This window comes from Nycticebus coucang, chromosome 21 (genome assembly GCF_027406575.1).
Source record: "Nycticebus coucang isolate mNycCou1 chromosome 21, mNycCou1.pri, whole genome shotgun sequence".
NCBI classification, from domain to species: Eukaryota; Metazoa; Chordata; class Mammalia; order Primates; family Lorisidae; genus Nycticebus; species Nycticebus coucang.
Genome location: NC_069800.1, coordinates 22,981,732 through 22,997,099, shown reverse-complemented (window position 1 = coordinate 22,997,099; position 15,368 = coordinate 22,981,732). Strand labels below are relative to the sequence as shown.

The 15,368-nt window shown below is 40.5% G+C and overlaps 1 protein-coding gene across 1 annotated transcript in view; it reads left to right on the top strand.

The window, feature by feature from the left end:
* Positions 1-490: 490 nt before the first annotated feature.
* Positions 491-15,368, top strand: part of ISM1 (isthmin 1) — a 77,694-nt gene continuing 62,816 nt past the window's right edge. Inside the window, exon 1 of the mRNA XM_053574494.1 lies at positions 491-759. Within this exon, the coding sequence (XP_053430469.1) occupies positions 622-759 (138 nt within the window). The 5' untranslated portion in view covers positions 491-621. The remainder of the gene's footprint in view (positions 760-15,368) is intronic.

Sequence of the window (15,368 nt, the reverse complement as noted above, 5' to 3'; positions counted from 1 at the left end):
GCTACAAGGAGCGCGCAGAGGAGTGGAGGTGGCTGGCCGGGTGAGTGGTTCTGGGCGGCCAGGGAGGGGGAGCCAAGCGTGGAGGTAACTCTGGGCCGCAACTGAAGCCCTCCTCCTCCTCCTCCTTCTCCTGGTCCTCCTCCTCCTCCTCCTCCTCCCCGCGCTCCTCTGGCGGCCGCTCCCGCTCCAGCTGCGGCGCCACGGTCACATCTGGGGCGCCCATGTGCGTTCGGGGGCTCGGCTGCGCCCGCCCAGCCGCCGACCACGCAGCCCCCTGCCCGCAGGGTGGCCCCCGGCCCGGACCGGGTCCCGGGCAGCCCCTGGTCCCCGTCCCCGCCGCCGCCGCCGGGCAGCGCCGGGGCTTGCTCCGCAGCCGGCTTGGACACCCCCGGCCCCGCGGTGGCTCCGCCGTGGTGCGGCGGCGGCGGTGGCTCCTGCTCCCCCAGCCCGGCGCGCCCCGCCGCGCCCAGCGACGGCCCTGCGGGCCCGGGGAGCGGAGCCCCGGTGGGGGCCGAGGCGGGAGCAGCGCCGCCGGGCTCCCGGGCTCCGACTCCTCCTCCCTCGGCGCCACCACAGCCGCCGCCCGCCCCGCCGGGTCCTAAAGCCGCGCGCCTCAAGAGGATGGTGCGCCTGGCGGCCGAGCTGCTGCTGCTGCTGGGGTTGCTGCTACTCACGCTGCACATCACGGTGCTGCGCGGCTCCGGAGCTGCAGACGGGTCGGACGCAGCCGCAGGCAACGCCAGCCAAGGCGAGCTGCAGGTGAGTGAGCCGCCGGAGAGGGGCGTGCGCGGCAGCGGGGACTGGGTGGCTGGGTGCTAAGCTAGCGCCCTGTGGATGAAAGGAGGCGGGGTCCCCAGCGCCACCAAAGAGCAGCTGTTTGGCAGCAGCTTTGCCCGGCAACTTAATTTAGGCAGAGGCGGAGTGGGTGTGTATGCCTGGGAGGCTGGACCAGGCTAGGAGGTCTGCTGGACGCACCCTCCAGATCTGTCTGTTGTAGGTCACTTACCTGGGCCTGGGAGGAAAGTGGGGGAGACTTTGGATCAGCAGAGGAAGTGTGGAGCATGCGCTACCAGTGTTAGGTTGTCGTTTGAGGCCAAATAATGCTACTGGAGGCGGGGTAAAGGATCGCATGGAGATCTTATAGGATAATATCCCTAAAGCATGTTTGGAAGAAAGACGTCTGGTGAGTCTGCACCTTCAGAAAGCAATGCCAACTATCAGGACATAATTTCCCAAGGAGAATCGCCAGGCGCCCCCTCCTCGCCCATGCTGTTCCCGTGGCTCCTGTCGCGTGCGTTCTGGGTCAGGAGGAGGACGCAGCGGGAAGTCACCTGTGGAGATTTGAGCCGGGGTTACCTTGGGCTTTTAAACTTGTAGCAAAGATTTCTTCCCAGGGATCTTCCCCTTTGAAGGTGGCCTTAGGAATGGAATTCTGTTGACCTATTTCAACTCTGAGGCAAGGGAAGGGTTGCCACTGGGCGAGCACAGGGGGCTGTCAGAGGCAATGTGAGTTCTGGTTTCTGCTTGCTCCCTGGAAAGAGCTGGTGTCTAGGAGTGTGACAACTGTAAACCTGAGGCCCCGATAGAAATGAGCAGAATCTTCCCAGGAGGTCGCGGGGATATTCTCCAACTCCATTATAAAATCTCCTCAACCCAGCCCTTCTGAAACCCTTTACTCTGCATTGTCCAAATAAGCATTATTTGTTGTTCCGGAAGGATTTTGTAGTCCTTTGCCTCTACATATTCTTTTTTTTTTTTTTTTACATCTTTATGAAATTTATTGTGAAAATCTACTGTTAAAGAGACACAAATTCACCTAAACACTTCCATAGCTCTTGCTCTGTGCTACTATTTTAAGTGTTTGACAGAATTTAACTAATTTAATCATAACCCTATGAGACACCATGTGCTAATATCCCTCCTTTCAGATTCACAAACTAAGGTACAGAGAGGTTAAGAAACATAACAAAGGGCGGCACCTGTAGCTCAAGTAGTAGGGCGCCGGTCCCATATGCCGGAGGTGGCGGGTTCAAACCCAGCCCCAGCCAAAAAAATCACAAACACACACACACACACACACACACAAAAAGAAACATAACAAAGTTCCCACATTCCAAACTCTTGATTGATTACACCAAGTTTTGTCTCTTCCATGGTGTTATAGACTAAAGCAAGGTGATCCCTGCACACAAATACAAAACCAGGAATGGATACACTCCAAAGCTTAAAGTTCTTGTATGTTTGGGACATATGTAAAAATGTATTAATTTTGTGGAGATCTCACATCTTCTCATGTAGGTAAAATGGTACAGTGACAGGGCAGCACCTGTGGCTCAAAGGAGTAAGGCACTGGCCCCATAAGCCAGAGGTGGTGGGTTCAAACCCAACCCTGGCCAAAAATGGCAAAAAAGAAAAAAAAAGAAGTACAGTCACACTGAATTCCTGTGGGGAAATTAAAGATACCACCATCCTATGGGCTGGTACACCCACCAATCTAACACTGTAGGGATAATTCTTAATATCTTCAAGATTTCTGGAAGTCGTATTTTATACATGATGCTCTCTTTCCTTGTGGACTCATGAAAAGTCATAAAAATGATGTTCTGTGGAAAAGTAAATTTGGCAGGTGGCTTTATGAGGTGTTTGCTATCATTAGAATATCCTGGGGTTGGCCTTTTGTGCTTGAACAGTAAGGTAATGAGAGAAACAGCTTGTGGAAATGGCACCTCTAAAAGGGAAGTGGATTGAATTCTCAAAAGGAGTTTTAGCTGAGAACTGCCCCAAGATGGCAGAAGAAATGGGGGATTTAGAAACAGTTATGCGCCTAAAAATATCTGGGGTCCCAAGTAGCTGCTAATCCACCAGCTTCAGTTTATCTTGTAATGGTGCTCAGTTATACTGTCCACAAAATGCACACACTTATCCAAGCAGAATGATGAGTTTAACAGTTTAAGTTCATAACTTTGCTCTGTTTTATAATTTGTTATTATAAAAGTTTTATACTCTTCCTGACCCAGGGTATTTCTTTGGCCCTCTGACTCTCCAAAAAGGCATTACCACTCAGAGGAAGAGAGTATGTTCTGCCAAGTGAAAAGGTCTGCAAAAGACATTGATTAGTCTTCAGACCCCAGGAAGTGAATTTGCTAGTAGCAGGTGCATTTGAAGAGAAAACTGTGGACACCGTTTTCTTTCTTTTTACAAGAATTTTAAACCCAAGTCTTAAACATCTAAATTTGTTAGCCCTATGATAGCCCAAGCTGCTAAAATCCTCCTTTGTAACCAGAAAATTAACCAGTCCTTGTATGTTAATTTTGTTCTTCATATCTCACCGTAAGACATTCTAAAATATAAGGTTGGCCTGGTTAGAAATACACAATGGTGAGTTTATCAACTCAAATTATAGCATATTGGGGATCATTGAGAAAAAGGCACATTCTGAAGATTTGGTGGTTTTGACATATCAAAGATACCCAATAAAGCAGTAGTAAGAATAACAACAATAATAGCTAAGGTTTATTAAGTGCCTTTAATGTGACAGACATAGTTCTTAGCACTTTACGTGTATTAACTTCCTTAATCCTCACAAAATCACTTGAATTGGGCACTATCATTATCCAAATGGGGAAACTGAGGTTGGGTATCTTACTCAAAGCTGCACAGCTGGACTGTTCTTAATTTGCTTGTGTTATTTTATGGTGTACAGGTATTTAAGGCATTCTTTTATTGCAACTTCTTGGTAAAGTCATGCTGGTGATACACAGAGAAAGCCTTTCAACAGTTAACGTTTCCAGATGCATCTTGACAGTCCCACTGAGCCAAATGTGAACATTTACATGTATATATGCACATCCATACATTTTATTTTATTTATTTATTTATTTTTTATTTATGTATTTTTTTTTTGTAGAGACAGAGTCTCACTGTACCGCCCTCGGGTAGAGTGCCGTGGCATCACATGGCTCACAGCAACCTCTAACTCTTGGGCTTACTCCATTCTCTTGCCTCAGCCTCCCAAGTAGCTGGGACTACAGGCACCCGCCACAACGCCCGGCTAACATACGTTTTATATGCACATATACACACATACATAAACATCATCTAACATGATTGTCTTTGTTATTTCTGCATGGTAGGGGATGTGTTTTTGACTCTGTAAATAACTTCACTGATACTATTGGTATGACATTACAAAATGACAGTAAAATGCTTTGAGCACATTATCTCTAGATTATGAAAATAATGATGTTAGTCTTTGTACTGTTTTCGATATTTTTAAATGTCTGATAAAATCATACAGTTGTCTGCATTAACTGCAAAAAAAGCATGTAAACATCGATTTGCTTTTAAATGAAACCTTATCTCCATAATGAAATGTTTGTTTCATGTTGCTCAGATATTCAGATTAGTTCTTCCATATGTCTTTAATCAATAATAAAGAGAAAACAATTACATGTAATAAAAGATGTCTGGAATACAGAATATTCCAAAATATTGAATCCATAGGAAATAATAATAATATCTCCTTAGTTTTAATTTCAAATGATTGCCTTTTACTACATGTCAGTTAGATTCAGAATCATAATTTTCTACATATTTTCAGTAGTAAAACTACAACTCATTAAGGTGGTGAAATTTAAGCAAATACATATATGTGTGTATATATATTTATATATGTGTACACAATATATATGTGTGTATGTGTGTGTATATATATATCACCAAACTGATTAACAATAACCTAAAAACAAACCAAAATCTGAAATATATTGAAATGTCTTTAATCTCTGTCTCCTAAATGCCATCTTTATGAGCACCTTCCCTCTTTTATTCCTCCATGGATGTTTATAAAATGGCCTTCCTTCTTGTATTCACTGCTTTGTATTCAAGAGTTCATCAGAGCCACTTATAGCAGTAGCAGCAAAAGCATAATTTATTTGTAGTTAATAGAAGTAAAGTTTCTCTCAGTGAACCTGTTGTATAGATAGCACTTGTATACCCATTTCAAGATGAGGAAATTGAGGACTGAAGAGATATAAGTAACTCGTCCAAGTTAAGTAACTTGCCACCCAGTTGTGGTGGGCTGGAGCCAGGATTCAGACCCCGGCAGTTGGACCATAGAGCCCAAGTCCTACTTCCTATCCATCAACAAGCCTCCTCCAGTTTTGAATCGAGAAGACATTGTTTCTTATTTTGTGACTGCTTGGCCATTTTCCAGTCAGGCTAGTTATCAGTAGAATCCTTTATAAATGATAGATTGTCTCACTTAGCTATTTCTGCAGAACAATCCACCCCAAAATTGATTGCCTTAACATAACTGCCATTTTATTTGTTCATGAGTTTGTGTATCAGCACTTTGCTCTGGGCTCAGCTGGGTGATTCTTCCAGTGATTTCATCTTAAATGCTTCATGTAGCTACAGACATGTGTTGGCTTGATGTGGGCTAGGCTGTCCAAGGTGACCTCTCTCATGTGTCTCATGGTTGATGTTTGCTGTCACCTAGGTTCTCCCTTTACATAATCTTTGATTCTGAAGAAGGCTGGCTCACACATCCTTACATGGTGGAATCAGAGCAGCCACAGAGTAAAAGCAAAAGTTGCAGGGTCTCTTGATAAGCTTGCACATCTCTTCAGTTGCATTCTATCAGCCAAATAAATTACAGGTCAGCTTAGATTCTAGGGGAAAGAAAATAGATTCCACATCTTGGGGAGGAGTAGGAAAATCGCATTGCAAAGGAGCGTGTGGTGTGTACGGGGAGAAACTGTTGTGACCTTCTTTGGAAAATATCTACCATATTGATCTTTTGCCTCATATATTTAGAAACATTTTAACCAATATTGCACATCTTTTAACATTGTTTATGACGCCTTTGGTCAAGCAGAAACTTTCCAGTTTTTATCAATTGAATCTTTTCCTTATTTTTTGTTTTCTTGCCTTACTTAGGAAAGCTTTCTTTAAATAAAGACTGTAAGGATCTTTACATATAGTCTGTTCTAATAGTTTCATAGCTTTACTTATTGTTTAGAATTACATTCTACTTTGAATTTATTTGTGGGTTTAAGATTTAAGATACAGATGCAGCTTTGTTTTAGTTTAAGCAAATAGCCAATTGTCCTATCCTACTTGTTAAATACTCCATTCTATATTCAGAATACCACTTTTATCATACACTAAAATTTTCACACATACATAAGTCTGTTTCTTGACATACTTTTGCCTGTTTTTACTATTTCATATAATGTGGCTTTATGCTATGTTTTAACAGGCAAATGTCCTTTTTTGTCAATTTTTGTTTGAACTGTTTAGAATATGTTTTTCAAATGGACTTGAGAATTATTTTTGCTAAATATTCATTGAGATTTTAATGAGAATTGCTTTAAATATTTTTGGTTAAGTTGAGTAAAACTGAGTATTCATATTCTTTTTAATATCAGAACATGGTGTAGTATCTATTTCTTGAGTAAAGTTGTATAGTTTTCTTCCTCTTTTTTTTCACACCTCATTTACAAGCCATTTTCTAGGTTTTAATGCTACTGTGAATAGAACTTTATTTTCTGTTATGTTCTCCAATTTGTTAATTCTGGAATGTAGGAAAGCTGTTGGCTTAGCAATATATGCTTACAGGGTTTTTTCCTCAGGCTAGTGTACCTGAGAGCTATTAGTAGCATTATTCATGTCAATCTTGGTATCCTCACGGTTTCATGATATGCGCTCTAAATCTTTTCATTTAGTCACTGTAGCAATTTAAATAATAAAAATTAACTGTTTCTCAAAGGATTGTTTAAATTCACTTATAAAATCCTCTTGAACTTGTTATCTCTTTGATGGAGATCTCTGATTAACATTCCAGGTTATTTTTTGGTCAATGTCTATTCAAATTATGTAATTTTTCATCAGCCAATTTTGATAATTTATGTTTCCCCAGAAAAATTAAACAGTTTAACTGAATTGCAATTTTATCAGCATAAATTGTATATATAGAACAAGCAAATTTTAAAAAGCATTTCATAATTGCATATTCTTTGTGCTATATAATCTTAAGTGTAGCTATAAGACCTATAAGATCAAGATTATTAATTGTGTTGTATAAACCCTCCATGTCTTGACTTACTTATTGTCTACTTATATACTGATTTCTGAAGGAAATTAAGTAATTCTTTTGTTTTTTTTTTGTAATTCTTGAACTACATTTGTGGATTTATCTGTCCTTCCTTGTTATCCTTATTCTCCATATTTTTTATTTACATTTTTAGAATCTATAGTGCTAGGACTTAAAATCACTTTTTACAGTGCTATTGTGTATCAAGGTGAAATTCCTTATTTATCCCTTTTATTGTCTTTGGTTTTAATACTTTTTTCTTTGTTTGATATAATATTGCTACTCCTGCCTTTTTTTTTTTTTTTTTTTGGAATGTGTTTAGATATCTTTTTGAGACCTTTATTTTCAAATTTTCTTTGCTAATTTTGATTTACATATCTTTCCTATTAATAAACCATAGCTAAATTTGTCTAAGTAATACATTAATGAATTTAGCCCATGTATATTTCTCGTGAATACTGATAAATATGAAGATTCTTTTTCCATTTTATCTCCCATTCTCAATTTTTCAATTTTTTTTATTTTGCCTCCCTCCCAATCCCAACTTATCTCTGTTACCTTTGGCAAGAGAGTTCTCTGTATGTCTAGACTTCTTCATTTGTAAAATGAATATATAATTTCATTACATATTCATAATTTCAAATGTCCTAGTGTTATCATAAGGATTAAAAAGATTGAATACTTGCTACGTGCTTTGTCAGAGGTTGGAACCTAAATATTTAATAATTATTTAAATATTATTTCTCTCATTTTTACTTAAGTCTCAAAAGTTATATTTCTATTTCTATTAGTTTTCACATTTTAACAAACATCTGTGAACTTATACTTTTCTATCAATGCTAAGAATTAATCAGCATTTATAAACTAACCCCCCCTAAAAAAAAAGAAGATTCTGACATGCTTTTTGTTCATATTGTCTCTCTGCTATTTCTAACATTTTAGTCATATTTTCTGAAATGTTAATGCTAGAATATTCCTTTTTTCCATTTCTTTTTTTTTTTTTTTTTTGTAGAGACAGAGTTTCACTTTATTGCCCTCAGTAGAGTGCCGTGGCATCACACAGCTCACAGCAATCTCCAACTCCTGGGCTTAGGCAATTCTCCTGCCTCAGCCTCCCGAGTAGCTGGAACTACAGGCGCCCGCCACAATGCCTGGCTATTTTTTGTTGCAGTTTTGGCTGGGGCTGGGCTTGAACCCGCCACCCTCGGTATATGGGGCCGGCGCCCTGCTCACTGAGCCACAGGCGCTGCCCTCTTTTTTCCATTTCTTAATTTTCTTTGTATCATATATATCTTAGTAATCAATTTTAACAGTTTTATTATGCTTGTAATTATCACATAGATTTAACTATAAGATTTACTTATTTCTTTATCTGCTTCTGATATACTTTATTTTGCTGGACTATATTCTCAAAAATCCATTAAGAAAGAGTTTATTAATTGTAAAACCTCTAAGAACTTATGTTTTTAAACATACCCTTTTTTGATTCTCATAATTAAATGCTAATTTAACAGTTGGCTGTATTCTGTCTTGTTTCCCCTAAATATTTTGAAGATATTATTCTATTACATCATCTCATGTTTCAGATGAAAAGTCTGACACCATTTCTTTCTAGGTGATTTTTTATTACTAATTTGAGGCTTTGAAGTGTTTCTCCTCATGCCTAATGTTCGGAAATTTCATCAGGTTGTACTTAGATCCAGGGCTTTAGTTTTTGGCCCTGTGTAGCACGTGGTGGACCCTTTTGATCTGATGCCGAAGTTTATCTTAGGCTTGAGAAAATTTCTTCAGTTATTTCTTTGCTTATTTTCAGTATCTCTGTACTTTCCTTCTGGAACACCTATTAGAGTTGGAAACTAATACTGAGATTACTAGTTCTAGCTTCCTTGTCTCTTAATTTTTTCCTCCCATACTTTTATCTCTGTGTTTTTCAAGTACGTTTTAATTTTTCAGCTTTTCAACCCCAGCCTAGTCTAAGGGTGTTTCATAACTGAGCTCTCATAGCAAATGTCAGATTCAGCCACTCTGAACCCCAGAGCTGGATGAACAGCTCTTCCACTCTTTGGTGGTTTCCTGACTGCAGCCTTTTCTCCCAATTTCTGTAGTTTCTTTTCTTTTTCCTCTTCTTTTCCCTTTTCCTTTCTCTCCCTCCTCTCTCTTGTCTTCTCTCTCTGTCAAAATTTTTTTAAAACAATATATAATAAAATGGATAAATCTTAAGGGTTCAGTTCCAAATTACATATGCCAAAATTAGCATATAGACCACGCCCCATTAGAGCAGAAGGTTTTCTAGTGCAACTTTATAGGCGATTCACTCCTCCCAGAGACAAACAACATCTGACTCCCACCACCATAGGTTAGTTTAGCCTGTTCCAAATCTTCACGTAAATAGAATCATTCTATAGGCCATGTTCTGTATGCCTGGCTCCTCTCATTCAGCATGATGTTTTTGAAACTTCCTTATGTTGTTGTATTATTAGTAGATTCCTCTTTTCTTTATTGCTGAATGCTATTATGTTAAGCTTTTCAACAGTTTGTTTATCCATTATCCCATCAATGGATGTTTGGCTTGTAAAGTATGAATAAGACCATGTTAGTGTTCTTATACAAAGCCTTTCTGTAGACACGGTTTCATTTCTTGTGAGTAAATACCTAGTGGTGAGGCTGATACAGTCACTGTTCTTGATACTATAAGATTCTCCTAAGTTTTTTAGGGAAACTTAATTTTTTAGAAATATCTCTTGCATTTTCTCAGTTTAGTAGAACCAGTTGGTTGCCATTTGTTTTATATCTACCATTTATCTCTTCCTCTTCTACATTAGCCCCTTTTGCAGCTTTCCCTTTGTGTTGTGAATTTATTTTTATATCCCTTCTGCCTTCCCACCAGAATTTAGGAGAAAAGAGGTAAACGCAAATGGTTGAACTGAAACACTACAATTTTATTTCTTAATTTTATTTGCCTTTACATAAACCAAAAGGAAGTTCTCTTACTTATGTCGCCCCTTCATTCATTCTCTTCTTCCCATGGTTGAAAAAGATCCTTGAGATTAGGGGATGTCCTCACATGTGGACTATTCATTCAGTTAAGAGGAATCTGTTTTGGTTTTAAAGCCTCCAGAGGAAATAATCTCAATAACATTTCCTGTATGTTGTACAAGTATTTTTTTAACAACCCTTAATATCAGAATTTTTCCTCTGATGTGCCCTTTAAATCCTTTATGCTACATCTTAATTCAATGTGCACTTATTTTTCTTCTCAGTGTTCATGAACAGGTGGCTACGTTTTTTTTAAGGAACTTCTAATGCAGGACTTAAAGATTAGTACATAATAGTTCCTCTAACGGCTCCAAATTTGATTATCACAGTTTCTTTAACTTGTCTCCTTTGATCTTATTTTATAACATTCTAGTGCTTTCTGTGGCTCCATTATTTTTCATCTTTTATAAACTTTTTTTTAAAACCATTGTCTCAGGATTTTATGATTTATACATTTTGTTAATTTAGTGGATGGGATGAGGGCATCATTTTAAGGTCCTGATTATATGCAGTGACTCCAAAAAAACAGCAAGGGAGTGTGGTGTTTGTTATGTTTTTTGGTTGTTTTTTTTCCTAAGGAGAGATCTATTTTGTATGTTATTTAAACCTTATATAATCCCCTTCCACAAGAACTTCATGAGAAACTGTGAACATAAAATATATGACAATTTATTTCCTTTTGTGACATACAAGTCAAGAGAATAACAGGGACCTTAGCTAACGAATGCAAGCATTGTAACCTCATCGTTTGTACCCTTGTATTAATCTGAAATTTAAAAACAGAGAATCAAGAGGGCAGATTGGGTACAGTGCCAATAATGCCATATGCCAGTGCCCAGTGTTCTTCTGGGGGCTAAGCACTTGCTACCCACTGTGGTCATGGACTTGGTAATGTACACATACAGTTCTTCCTCTTTCCTACCTTCCTTCTTCTTTCCCTGCCAGAGATTTATGGGCTCATCTTTCAGACTTGTTACTTAGTCTTTGTCTCAGGGACTGCTTCTGGGAAAACTCAAATTATTGAAGCACCAACCAAATGCTAGTCATGAGAAAAGTGAATACTTCTCCAGTGACAATATGGGAAGTCTCTGAAAAGGTGTAGAGTGCCCTTGAGGCACCTGCTGCTTATTCTCATTAGCAGTGATGAATTCTGGTAGCCTTGGTAGGAGATATGCTGCAAGCAACAATAGAATCAGGCCACCCCAGGCCCTCCCAGAGCAGTCAAGAAGAGAGGAATTCCAAAATTGCAGGGATGGGAAAGGTCAGACCTAGGAAAAGCCTATAAATTCCTGAGTGTAGAGCTGTAACTGGCCTTTTCTCTCCTGGGAAGCTGATCCCATAGCCATTTACTATTTTAGGTGGGAGGATGAGTGATAATGGGGAATCCTCAGAAGTATGTGGGATTGTCATCTAATGCCCCAAATAGGCAGAGGCCAAGGTGCCTTGATTAATATAGTTTAGTATCAACTCCATTTTGTAAACCAAGTAGAAGGAAAAACGGTAGGTTAACTACCCCTTCTTCCTGTTGGCCTGACCCACGCACATTTTAGTAAAGTGAGTCATGTCACACGGAGTGGCCACTGTGACTGACATTCCCCCACTAGAGAGCAATGCCCCAGCTCTCCAGGGAAGAGATGGTCCTGCCATCCCATGGAATAGAAGAGTTTTATCTTCAGGTTTGGGTCTGAGCTGCTAGCTTGTAGTTTTGAGGCATTCCAAATCCTCAGATACTAGATATTCAACAGTAATGGCCTGAAAAGGGCCAGGTAGACTTTGAATGTGCTAGGCCAGGCCACTTCCTGCTGGACAATGCATAATCTATTTTCAAAAATAATAAGATATGGCTAGAATCTGTATGAAGGACACAGAAAAGTTGGAGATGATACCATAGCCCCCCTAGGTATTAACTTCCTCACATGAGCATCCGAAGAGAATATTCATGACAGTGACAAAGAAACAAATACAAACCATACCTTGACTCACAGGTACTCCTTGAAGAGAGTGATGAGGAGAGGAGGGGAATGTGTCAGTCATTCCGTTATGTATTTTAATACAGTTTTATTGAGATGGAATTAACCCATGATAGACTGTACCTATTTAAAGTAAACAGTTAGACAATAATGGCACTTGTAAAACCAGCCCCACAATCAAGATGATGACTAAATCTACCATCTCCCAAAATTCCCTGTGTCCTTTTGTGATCTTCAGTAATTTCCAGGCAAATGCTCATCTGTCTTTCCTCTATAGATTAGTTTTGGATTTGCTAGACTTTATGTAAGTGGAATTGTAAACAATACACAGCACAATATGTCTTCTTTGTTTACCGTAGTTATTTTGAGATTCATCCATGTTGCACTGTGCATAGAAAATTTGTTCCTTTTTACTCCCAATTAATATTCCATTTTATGGATATACCACAATATGCTTCTCCACTGGCCCACTGAAGATATTCAGGTTGTTTCCATTTAGGAGCTATTCAAATAAAGATGCTATAGACATTCAGATAAAAGCCTGTATGTGCAAATATGCTTTCATTTCTCTGAATACTTTGGAGCACAACGATTGGGTCATATAGCAGTTGTATGCTTAGCTCATTAAGAAATTGTGGGAATGTTTTTAATGCAGTCACATGACATGTGTAGCATCTACACTCAGGGACACCTGGGGCAAATGTCACAGAATTTAGAGGTTGATTCCCAGAGTGAAGTTTTCCTACAGTTAACACATAGGCGTGTGGTCTACAGTGGATTATGAAAAACTAAAGGAAAGAGAGAAGATACTGTCTCCTCAGAAACAATTCTCCCTTCTCTTCAGAGTTCTCAACGTACAAAAGTCTCATAGGGCTTACTTCCCCAGGTGATGGTGGTGTTCATAGTAGGGGATGGGGAATGAAAATTGGGTGGTGGGCTTGGCGCCTGTACCACAGTGGTTACAGCACCAGCCACATACACCAAGGCTGGTGTGTTTGAACCCATCCAGGGATAGCTAAAACAACAATGACAACTGCAACAAAAAATAGCCATTGTGGGGTTGTGGCAGGCGCCTGTAGTCCCAGCTACTTGGGAGGCTGAGGCAAGAGGATCGCTTAAGCCCAAGAGTTTGAGGTTGCTGTGAGCTATGACACCACAGCACTCTACCCTGGATGACAGCTTGAGACTCTGTGTCAAAAAAAAAAAAAAAAAGTAAATCCTGTTGGGTGTTTCTAATTCTTAGCCCAGAAGATGAGTTGAAGAAATTTAGACCTTCTGGCCACTCTGGTTATTAGGGCAGTGCATATTGTTAGCAACGCACACAGAATTCTCTATGACCAACAGGCTACCTGCCACACATTTCTCTTGTGGTGATAAAAAAAAAATGCAGAAAGGCTAAGTGGACCCAAATGCACAAGGATACTTCACCTTTTTGTGTAGGTCATGCCTGGGTCACACCTGTTAACATCCCATCAGCCAAAGGAAGTCACAATGTTTAAGAGAGCTTCCAAAGAGTGGCCATGAACTTTGGAGTTGCTTTCACTTCTGCTTATCACCTAAGTGTCTGCCTTTAGGCAAAACTCTTACACTTCTGCACGTTGCTGTGTCCCATTCATTGAAAGGAGATGATAACAGGAACATCACTGGGAGTTTGTAACGTGGTGAGGCCTGTCCATGGCACGTAGTGATGGTTTCATTCATGGGTGTTGCTATTAGAGAACTGTGTGACCTTGGGCCAGTTGCTTCAACCCTCTGGATTTCATTTTCCTTACCTTAATCCTAGGGGGTGAATTGTATTAAATTTTGAACTGCATCTTCAGAATGTGCTGCTGATGGCAATGGTGGCGGCAATACAAAAGCTAACACTGAGCACTTACTCACTGAGCACTGCCGCAGAACTTTACATGTGCTTACTCCTTTAATTCCCATAGTTGCCCAGTGAGGATTATCCCCATTTTGCAGTTGAAAAAAAACTGAAGCAGCGCAATGTCCGGAAGTGAAGATTTAACATCTGATCATTCTGAGCACCTCACTTGGAGGACACATATCACAGAACTGAGCAGCCCTGGCTGGCTGTGGGCAGCAGCCTTCCACCAGAGGCACAAGCTCTGCCTCGCACTGTCGGCGATACTTCCAAAAAGGCTCTTCTTAGTTTCTTAGGAGTTTCTTAGGAGAAGGCAAAGACAGAAGGGGGGGGGGCAGCTTGAGAGAGACAGGAGAAGCTGCCGAACGCCTGGTGGAGCAGAATCCCCACCACGACACAGCAACATCCCAGGAGGCCAAAGCCAGGGGACCCAACGATCTACGAGGGTTGTGTCATGAAGCTGCTCAGCCTGGCTCTGGAGCTAGAGTCTGGCCAAGCGGGAGAGGAAGGCCCGAAGGAGCCCTACCCTTGAGAAATTAGAGCTGGAAAAGGTGTCCGAGTGTCACCCTGTAGGTTGCTCTGCCCACACAGGATTCACCCCACCAAATGCTATTTCTGAGTCAAGACACTCACATCCATCTCTTTCCATCCTCCTTCTGAATGGTCGCCCTTTCACTGCTTACAAATGGTGTTCTACGTGGTAGGAATGGAACTGTGCCTGTAAATATGTTATTCATCACTCATGGGGCTTTAACAACTTAAGCCTGCAACCACTTTCCCTGATGAAGGGGCACCCTTTCCTACCTCCCTTTCCCAGACATAACAAGAGAGGCAGGACATGCCTGGGGACAGGAGTTCCAACAGCTCCGTGGGTTATATATTCTACTTTTTAATTACCATTGCTGGCCACAAGAATTTCTTCCTTGTGACTAATCAGATTTTCCTTTTCCTCAGTGTGTCACAAAGTCTATTTCCTCATAGTCTTCTGGGAAACAAGCAGTCAGAGTTTTAAAATGTTTCTCCTATTCAACAGTAGAATCACATTTTCTTTTTTGGCTATGACATTACCCTGCTAATCTCTAATCAGCTTGTGGGGCCACTCAGGTTCCACATCTTTTTTCTGTTATACTTTCCATGTCCCTAATGTCCTATATCCCCAGTGGAGTTTGTCCTTTGTTTTGTTAATAAATAGACAATGTCTCTAACTTGTTGACCACAATCTCTTTAACCCCATCACATTTCAGGGAGAATCTCTTTTCCCTTTGCACCCGAAGGCTGAGTTGGGACCAGTCTCATTCCAGCTATCTTAATTTACTCATGAGACAGTGGTTATGAAATTGAGCACTGACTGGGTAGATAGCTCAAAGAGAAGGGAAAAATAGTTTATAAAACTTAAATACCT